Source organism: Anomaloglossus baeobatrachus, chromosome 4 (assembly GCF_048569485.1).
Source record: "Anomaloglossus baeobatrachus isolate aAnoBae1 chromosome 4, aAnoBae1.hap1, whole genome shotgun sequence".
Lineage (NCBI taxonomy): Eukaryota > Metazoa > Chordata > Amphibia > Anura > Aromobatidae > Anomaloglossus > Anomaloglossus baeobatrachus.
In genome coordinates this window covers 663,943,381-663,953,543 of record NC_134356.1, presented here as the reverse complement: position 1 = coordinate 663,953,543, position 10,163 = coordinate 663,943,381, and the positions used below count along the sequence as shown (strand labels likewise).

The 10,163-nt window shown below is 49.6% G+C and overlaps 1 protein-coding gene across 1 annotated transcript; it reads left to right on the top strand.

Annotated features, from left to right (window-relative positions):
* The first annotated feature begins 964 nt into the window (after positions 1-964).
* On the top strand, positions 965-9,634 carry BEST2 (bestrophin 2). The gene is made up of 9 exons (XM_075343139.1): positions 965-1,116; positions 1,193-1,287; positions 1,494-1,727; positions 2,343-2,497; positions 4,802-4,879; positions 5,095-5,247; positions 5,339-5,419; positions 5,844-5,998; positions 9,071-9,634. The coding sequence occupies exons 1-9, from the start codon at positions 965-967 to the stop codon at positions 9,453-9,455; spliced, it is 1,488 nt and encodes a 495-aa protein (XP_075199254.1). The 3' UTR covers positions 9,456-9,634.
* The last annotated feature ends 529 nt before the right edge of the window (positions 9,635-10,163 follow it).

Sequence of the window (10,163 nt, the reverse complement as noted above, 5' to 3'; positions counted from 1 at the left end):
GGCGCCCCCCTGTGCACAGGTTGTGTCTGGTATTACAGCGCAACCCCATTCAAATAAATACCAGGCTTATGATTATTTCCCAACATTGTGTGCTCCCATTTACACTACATGAACCAAAATCGGCTGTATCCCACCTCTCCATTTAGTGCTTTTGGCTTTTATAACATGTAACAGCTTAGATACTGTTCGTTGAGCCTGGTGTATCGCCTATGATGAGATTTAGATACACCAGGCTCAGCAGGCCCTGTCATACATGATGGGATTGGATACACCAGGCGGCTCAAAGACCAGTGTTATACATGATGGGATTAGATACATCAGGCTTAGCAGACAGCATCACACATGATGAGATTGGATACACCAAGCTCAGCAGACAGTGACACATGATGAGATTAGATACACCAGGCTAAGTAGATAGTGTCATACATGATGAGATTGGATACTTCAGACTCAGTAGAAGAGTATCACACATGATGGGACAGCGGACATGTGTCATACATGATGTGATTAGATACACTAGGCTCAGCAGTGTCATACATGTTGGGATTAGGTACACCAGGTGCAGCAGACAGTATCATACATGATTAGATACACATACATTATTATAAATCAGTCTTAGATTACACCATGCTCAGCTGACTTTATCACACATAATGGTATTAGATACACCAAGCTCAGCAGACAGTGTCACACACTTGGATACACTAAATCAGCAGGCAGTAGGTTTAGATACAGAGGCTCAAGTACCGCACAAGATGGTATAAGATGCACATAATATCACATATGTCAGGTTTAGATACACAAGCTCAGAATAAAGTATCATACACACAGTGTCACACTTGATGGGTTTAGATGCACATAGTGTGAAGTCATCAGCTTAGATACCCATGCTCGGCGCACAGTACCACACATGTAATGGATGTCATTTCTCGTGTTTTGCAGGCACCTGTGATAGCCGGGCATTATGACTGTGACATACACGGCTCGTGTGGCCAATGCCCGCTTTGGCGGCTTCTATAAGCTGCTGCTGCTGTGGAGGGGCAGTATATACAAGCTGCTATACAAGGAGTTCCTGGTGTTTTTCTTCATGTACGCGGCCCTCAGTATCACATACAGGTAAGATGGCCGCCGCGGGGTCATTCACTGACCAGGGACGGGATCTTATAATGAATTATTGTTCCTGTTTTCTCAGGTTCTTCCTCACTGAGGATCAGAGACGCTGCTTCGAGAAGGTGTCGCTTTACTGCAATAACTACGCCAATCTCATCCCCGTGTCCTTTGTGTTAGGTGAGTGAACCGAAACCACCGCTGACCCCACTCGTCGCTTATACAGGGCCGAGCAATATTGAGCCATGGTGTGTGGGCATAATCGAGGTGTGGGGCACACGGTGCCTCTAGTATACCAGAATTGTTCAATTATATGATAAACTGCATTTTGTGAAAAATCATTCCTAGGGGGCGCTCTTGATGCATGAGATGTTTCCTTCTCTTAGGTTTCTATGTCACGCTGGTAGTGAACCGCTGGTGGAACCAGTATCTCTGCATGCCAATGCCGGACAGGGTCATGTGTGCCATCTCTGCCACCGTGCACGGGTCAGACGAGCGGGCGAGAATGTACCGCAGGACACTAATGCGTTACTGCAGCATGTCCGGTCTGCTCATCCTGCGCTCGGTCAGCACGGCCGCTTTCAAGAGATTCCCAACCATAGATCATGTGGTGGAAGCAGGTGAGGCTTTTTCTTCTGCTGCCGCCGAGCTCTCCTCGTCCCCCGCCGAGCTCTCCTCGTCCCCCGCCGAGCTCTCCTCGTCCCCCGCCGAGCTCTCCTCGTCCCCCGCCGAGCTCTCCTCGTCCCCCGCCGAGCTCTCCTCGTCCCCCGCCGAGCTCTCCTCGTCCCCCGCCGAGCTCTCCTCGCCCCCCGCCGAGCTCTCCTCGCCCCCCGCCGAGCTCTCCTCGCCCCCCGCCGAGCTCTCCTCGCCCCCCGCCGAGCTCTCCTCGCCCCCCGCCGAGCTCTCCTCGCCCCCCGCCGAGCTCTCCTCGCCCTCCGCCGAGCTCTCCTCGCCCTCCGTGTTGTTTTCCAATATGATTTGAACAAAACCCCCATTTGTGAAAAGTATTGGGTCACAGTAGTGTTTCAGCCTTTGGGTGTAAACTAGAACGTTTCCTTTCACTGACAGCAAGCAGATATACTGAAACAGAAAGTATATTGGAAAATCACAGAACTTTTCATTGTATAGTAATTTGTATGAAGAGTCCATTATATTAGTAATGGGTGGGATTGATACGTTATACTGGGAGGATTGGAGTGATTGTTAGAGTCCGATAACACTTTATTTTCCCGCAGGATTTATGACTCGTCACGAGAGAAAGAAGTTTGAGAATCTGCACTCCTCCTATAATAAATACTGGGTCCCGTGTGTCTGGTTCTGTAGTCTGGCAGCTCAGGCGCGCAGCGAGGGCAGAATCCGGGACGACCACGCATATAAAATGCTTATAGAGGTGGGTGGAGGGGCTGGTATTATAGGGTGATGCTCTGCAGGGTCTTATTACAGTAATAAATACTCAACATCTTGTGTATTATCAAGAATTTTATCCAATGGATAGGGGAGAAAATGCCTTTTTAAATTTCTTAATTTTTTTTCAAGACCACTAGGGGGAGCTCATCAAAGGAAGCTGCATAAATCCATAATGTGTGAGCTCCCCCTAGTGTTATGTTTAGGCATTAGTTTTTAAATTGGTCAGTTGGATGGTGCTCTTATCAAATACCCACCACAAGGTGGCGCCATTATCATGTGGCTAACACTAGCGACCCCGTTATTATTATTATTATTTTATTTTATTTTTTGTAGCTATATTGGAACTCTTGCATTCAGTATCTGGAAAGTGCTGTTCCATAATTTTCATATGAGTGAAGTTGCACCTAGTCCCACTTACATTAGATGACAACAGCGCCACCTGGTGTCCTCTATATAGCTGCTCCACCTAGCGTTTACTAGATACCAACAGCGCCATCTAGTGTTCACCATGGAAATATATTATAATTTTTTTTCAAATATTATATATAATAAATATTTTATTTATACTTAAAAGAATCTTATGAGTTTTTTTAAAATTTAAAAAAATACAAAACTTTTTTTTTTTTTTGTTCATGGTGTACACTAGGTGGCGTTGTTGGTATGTAGTAAACGCTAGGTGGAGCAGCTATATTTCCTCTGGAGTAAAAATACAATATGGTACTCCATTCAGTAGTAGGGAGGATGATACTTACACCTTTTGGGATCTTGAGAAACTCACCTCACAGAGACTGAGATCTTGGTGGTGCCTATAACAAAAAAAAAATGCTGAAAAAAAAACCAAACCATGATCCCACGCGGCCTGCGTATAATGAGAAATCCCAATTTTTGTTTAATGAATTATTCTTAGAGGAGTGAAATAAGCTTCACACAGCATGTTCACTTTATCTTATGAACCTTATTGTTAAAGCGGAGGAAGAGGTTAAACGAATTAAACACAAATAAAAACGATGCATGACTCTCTGAAGAAGTCTTATAATACGGCTGATTTCAAGACATGGAATGACAGGCTAATGGATAATATAAATAAGATTGGAGAGGATATTATTGATCTCCAGCAGAGCAAATACAGACGTGATTGCATGGACTATGAACAAAACCAAGTATATACCTGGCATACTACTAAAAATAGAAAAGCTATCTTAAAAAATGTCAGATCGGAGTTGTGCCGCCCCTGCAGCGGTCGAGCCGCTCGGATCCGGGGGTTGCTGCTGTGGCTCGAGGGTCTCCGGACCCGGGGGCTCGCGGCCACTTCAAATGAAAGGTAGGGGGGAGATATTTACAGGGGATGTTAGAGTTTGTGTCGCCACCCGTGGTTCGCAGTAAGGGGAGTACCGCCGCTGCGGATGGGAGTACCCGGGGGTGATGGAGTGGGGGAAGCCAGATGACGTTCCCGCCCCGGGACTCTGGATGGTGGAGGTATAGGGGGCGCAGCGCTGGTTGGAAGCAGGGGAGGCTCATGTACTCACTCAGGCAGTGTTGGTGATGATGCGACCGCAAAGCAGACTCTGACACAGAAGTAAACCAAGTCTCTGGGTGCCACTGCCCTTTTGGGGGAGCTCGTCCGGGTATCTGTCCCCTCTGTGACTGCCGGGTAATCCGGAGCCTGCCTTCGTGCACAAATTAGAAGTGTTTTGGTGGTAAAGCTGTCCGGGCCCCGATCCTTACTTGTTGGTAGTGGAGCTGTGCGCTCAAGGGCTCATACTTGGGATTTCTGTGGGTTGGAAAGCCCTATCCCCCTCTTTGCACTAGTGCCCCTGATCTCTGAGCTTCTTGGGGACAGTCCATAAAGTCACTATCCTCCGCAGGTTAATTGCCGAGGATATATCCCAACTCCACTGCAGCGCGACCTTTAGGTGAGTATTATAAAGTGCTTTTTACGTTCTACACAGCAGCCTGGGCTCTATATACAGCATTCTAACATGCTGTATATAAGAGCCCAGTGGTGGTGGCCGCAACTTATAGGCCGAAAAAACGGTAACAGGTTCCCTTTTAATATTTCTGAGCTGTTGGTATGTAGTAAACACTAGGTGGCGCACTTATCATATAGACCATTATAGAGGATGCCAGTTGGCGCTGTTGTCATCAAAAGCATCTAAGAGGGACTATGGTGCCCCTTGTGGCTGATAAGGGAATGACAAATCTCAATATAAGCTGCACCCACTCTATTCTTCATACCCTTGGGTTAGAATTATGGCGTTCTGTATTTATCCTCCTTCTGTATTTGCAGGAACTGAATGCTTTCCGCGGTAATTGCAGCATGCTCTTTCACTACGACTGGATCAGCGTTCCCCTTGTGTACACTCAGGTACGGACGAGCCGTTTAGTCCCGGCCCTTTAAGTGGTATTATTCTGAAACACATATATGCATTTTCTTGGAACTAGTGCCACTCTTGGCTGCTTGTGGTATAGCAGCTAATTCCCATTGAAGAGTGCTGAGCTGCAATATCACAGACCGCCTACAGAGGAGAGGGGCGCTGTTTCTGAAGGAGGCTTTTCTAATCCCTTATTCCTCTGTATTAGGTGGTGACCATCGCAGTGTACAGCTACTTTCTGACGTGTCTGATCGGACGCCAGTTCCTAGATTCTTCCCAGGGCTACAGCGGCCATGACCTGGACCTGTACGTCCCAGTCTTCACTCTCCTGCAGTTCTTCTTCTACACCGGCTGGCTGAAGGTAGTTTTTACCTCTAGTCCTATTGGCAGATTGCTTCATATTATGGTGTCTATATGGATTACATGGTATCCCCCCTCCCTGCACTTTCTAGGTGGCGGAGCAGCTCATCAATCCTTTCGGCGAGGATGATGATGACTTTGAAACCAACTTTCTGATTGACAGAAATTTCCAGGTAATTAAGGTTTCACTAACGACTTGTACATGTTCACTATGGACCATTTACGATTCCCTCCACAATTGTTTGTTTGTTTTTTTATAATTCGATCAAACTTTTTTTTTTTTTTTACTAGCCCCTTTTTGACCTTCAGAGACCCCACTTCCCATTGTACAGCTTTAGTTTTCTGATCACATTCTGACTACCTGCAGCCACCATCAGGGGGAGCTCCCTGCATAAGAATGTACACACTGCCCATATGAGAGATTCATGTGTGGTGAGCTCCCCCTAGTGGCAGCAAAGAGCTTTACAAACACTCTATAGGGAATTTCTAGGTACCAGAACCCCCCCCCATTTAGTGTACCCCTAAAATATGGGTATACAGCCTACCCAATTTCTGCACTTAGGCTCCACCATAACTTTCCCCTCTGCCTAAGTGTAGGTGTCCATGTTGGCTGTCGATGAGATGTATGGTGACGTTCCCCATCTGGTGAAGGATCGATACTGGAATGACTCGGATCCTCGGCCTCCATACACTGCTGCCACTTTATTCCAGAAGCATCAGCCTTCCTTCCAAGGATCCACCTTTGACATGGCGTAAGTACCTTATTGCTTGCAGGAAGCTGAGATATAGAGGGCTGTCTGCTGGGAGTTTTCACACCTCGCTGCTTGGAGAGATGGAGGAAGCGCTCCAGCTTTTAAGAGGTTAAATAAATGTGCCCTTGCATGCCAGAGATACCGAAAACATATGGGAACCCCCTCAAACAGCTCCTCAAATCTCAGCTTCCTGGACATCATTGAGCAAGGCCGGGGGGGTTTATTTTGTCGTTCGCTTCTGACTTTTGAGATTTGGAGTGACATTAATATTTCAAACAGCTCCTTATATCTCAGCTTCCAGGTCCTTTCTGGGTGGGGACATAGAGACAATCACCCCCTGAATCGTGAGGTGTTGCATGGAGTTGACTGTACACCTCAACAAAATCCTCACGTCGCACCAAAAAATGTTTAGGAAGCTGAGCTAGGAGGAGCTGTTTGATAAGGTTCCTAAACTGAAGAGTTAAATATGAAGAACAGCTCCTCATACCTCAGCTTCCTGGACCTTTCTGGGTTAGACAATGATGTTGAGGTGAGTTCACCATATCCTCACCCAGAAAACTGAGATGGAAGGAGCCGTTCGATGGGATGCTGAGGTAGAAGGAGCCATTCGATGGGATGCTGAGTTAGAAGGAGCCGTTCGAGGGGATGCTGAGGTAGAAGGAGCTGTTCGATGGGATGCTGAGGTAGAAGGAGCCGTTCGATGGGATGCTGAGGTAGAAGGAGCCGTTGGATGGGACGCTGAGGTAGAAGGAGCCGTTGGATGGGACGCTGAGGTAGAAGGAGCCGTTGGATGGGACGCTGAGGTAGAAGGAGCCGTTGGATGGGATGCTGAGGTAGAAGGAGCCGTTGGATGGGACGCTGAGGTAGAAGGAGCCGTTGGATGGGATGCTGAGGTAGAAGGAGCCGTTGGATGGGATGCTGAGGTAGAAGGAGCCGTTCGAGGGGATGCTGAGGTAGAAGGAGCCGTTCGAGGGGATGCTGAGGTAGAAGGAGCCGTTCGAGGGGATGCTGAGGTAGAAGGAGCCGTTCGAGGGGATGCTGAGGTAGAAGGAGCCGTTCGAGGGGATGCTGAGGTAGAAGGAGCCGTTGGAGGGGACGCTGAGGTAGAAGGAGCCGTTGGATGGGACGCTGAGGTTGAAGGAGCCGTTGGATGGGACGCTGAGGTAGAAGGAGCCGTTGGATGGGACGCTGAGGTAGAAGGAGCCGTTGGATGGGACGCTGAGGTAGAAGGAGCCGTTGGATGGGACGCTGAGGTAGAAGGAGCCGTTGGATGGGACGCTGAGGTAGAAGGAGCCGTTGGATGGGACGCTGAGGTAGAAGGAGCCGTTGGATGGGACGCTGAGGTAGAAGGAGCCGTTGGATGGGACGCTGAGGTAGAAGGAGCCGTTGGATGGGACGCTGAGGTAGAAGGAGCCGTTGGATGGGACGCTGAGGTAGAAGGAGCCGTTGGATGGGACGCTGAGGTAGAAGGAGCCGTTGGATGGGACGCTGAGGTAGAAGGAGCCGTTGGATGGGACGCTGAGGTAGAAGGAGCCGTTGGATGGGACGCTGAGGTAGAAGGAGCCGTTGGATGGGACGCTGAGGTAGAAGGAGCCGTTGGATGGGACGCTGAGGTAGAAGGAGCCGTTGGATGGGACGCTGAGGTAGAAGGAGCCGTTGGATGGGACGCTGAGGTAGAAGGAGCCGTTGGATGGGACGCTGAGGTAGAAGGAGCCGTTGGATGGGACGCTGAGGTAGAAGGAGCCGTTGGATGGGACGCTGAGGTAGAAGGAGCCGTTGGATGGGACGCTGAGGTAGAAGGAGCCGTTGGATGGGACGCTGAGGTAGAAGGAGCCGTTGGATGGGACGCTGAGGTAGAAGGAGCCGTTGGATGGGACGCTGAGGTAGAAGGAGCCGTTGGATGGGACGCTGAGGTAGAAGGAGCCGTTGGATGGGACGCTGAGGTAGAAGGAGCCGTTGGATGGGACGCTGAGGTAGAAGGAGCCGTTGGATGGGACGCTGAGGTAGAAGGAGCCGTTGGATGGGACGCTGAGGTAGAAGGAGCCGTTGGATGGGACGCTGAGGTAGAAGGAGCCGTTGGATGGGACGCTGAGGTAGAAGGAGCCGTTGGATGGGACGCTGAGGTAGAAGGAGCCGTTGGATGGGACGCTGAGGTAGAAGGAGCCGTTGGATGGGACGCTGAGGTAGAAGGAGCCGTTGGATGGGACGCTGAGGTAGAAGGAGCCGTTGGATGGGACGCTGAGGTAGAAGGAGCCGTTGGATGGGACGCTGAGGTAGAAGGAGCCGTTGGATGGGACGCTGAGGTAGAAGGAGCCGTTGGATGGGACGCTGAGGTAGAAGGAGCCGTTGGATGGGACGCTGAGGTAGAAGGAGCCGTTGGATGGGACGCTGAGGTAGAAGGAGCCGTTGGATGGGACGCTGAGGTAGAAGGAGCCGTTGGATGGGACGCTGAGGTAGAAGGAGCCGTTGGATGGGACGCTGAGGTAGAAGGAGCCGTTGGATGGGACGCTGAGGTAGAAGGAGCCGTTGGATGGGACGCTGAGGTAGAAGGAGCCGTTGGATGGGACGCTGAGGTAGAAGGAGCCGTTGGATGGGACGCTGAGGTAGAAGGAGCCGTTGGATGGGACGCTGAGGTAGAAGGAGCCGTTGGATGGGATGCTGAGGTAGAAGGAGCCGTTCGAGGGGATGCTGAGGTAGAAGGAGCCGTTGGATGGGATTCTTAATATTTAACTCTACACTGTAAGAATCTCCTCAAACAGGTCCTCCAATCTCAGCAATGTAAGGATGTAATTGATATTTACAGTCAACTCCACCAAGACCTAAAAAATTAAGGTGTGACTGTCCTTAGATGACATCTGGAAAGGTCCCAGGCAGCTAAGATATGAGGAGCTGTTTGATGGGATATTTACACTGTAGTCTTAAACGCATAATCTAAAAATTAATCACATTTTAATTCTGTAGCGCTAGATCCCTGTCCAACAGCTCCTCATATCTCCACTTCCTGGAGCACAGAGACACGTCGCAGGGGGATCGTCTCCTCCATTTTTGAGAGTAACTCTGTTTTCTGCTCAGATTGACCAAGGAGGACATGCTGGTGCAGCCCCTCTCTGACATCGAGGAGATGAATGAAGAAGCCTCCACCCGGCCGTTCCCGCTCTTCAGCCGCCTGTTCCCTGGAGTGGGACCCTCTCCGATATCTTCCTCCGCGGCTCTCACAGCGCCATTGGTGGCCCCTGAGAGCCAAATGACCCTACTGAGAAGATCGAGCTGCTCTACCTCCAGGTCTTCAGACAGTTTGTATCTGGAGGGTCCTGATGACCACACACAAGCGGAGACTCTCCCTCATCCCGAGACGCGACCTCCTGACGTCCCACTCCAGTCCTTATTCACGGTTGACTCCCCCTCCTCCAGTGAGCGGGGCGCCCCCATAGCAGATACCATTGCTCCAGCCCAGTAGGCCTACATGACTCCTAGGACCACAGAGACTGACTGCCATGACTCCCATCGCTCTCCTGTGCCAAATGCTCCGTCCATAGTGCTGCTGCGTCTAGATCAGATGCCTTAGACATAAGTGTCTTCTGGATTTTTTACTATTTTAAAGGGTATGCGGCCTCCGAAAATCACAAGTGTTATAAATCCGGGTTTTCTCTTCAATTTATATATATTTAATTTTTATTTCTTTTTGCATTTCACAATCTTTATTAAAAACTTAGAAATCTTGTAATTTCCACATTTGACCATTGGGGCTTGTTTTTTAGATCCTCATTTCAGGAAATTTACATTAGACACAATGGTAGGATCCCAAACCCTTGCGTTTATATTGAAGCATCTAATGAGCGTGTGCAAATGTCATCACGAAGGGCAGAGGTCAGATGGGACAGGACCAGCTGTGATTGGTGGATCTGGAGTTATCAGCTATTGCCATCCTGCCTCTAATGATCATGAAACTGCTGTAAAGCCTTCTTAGGCCAGAGTCACACTTGCGAGAGACTCGCACGACTCTCGCATCACATCACCTGGCACGGCCACGCACTCTCCTGACAGGAGCGTCTCAGCTGCATAGAGATACATGCAGCCGACCCGCTCCTGTCCAGAGAGCGGCAGGCCATGCCGGGTGATGTGATGCGAGACTCGCATGAGTCTCTTGCAAGTGTAACTCTGGCCT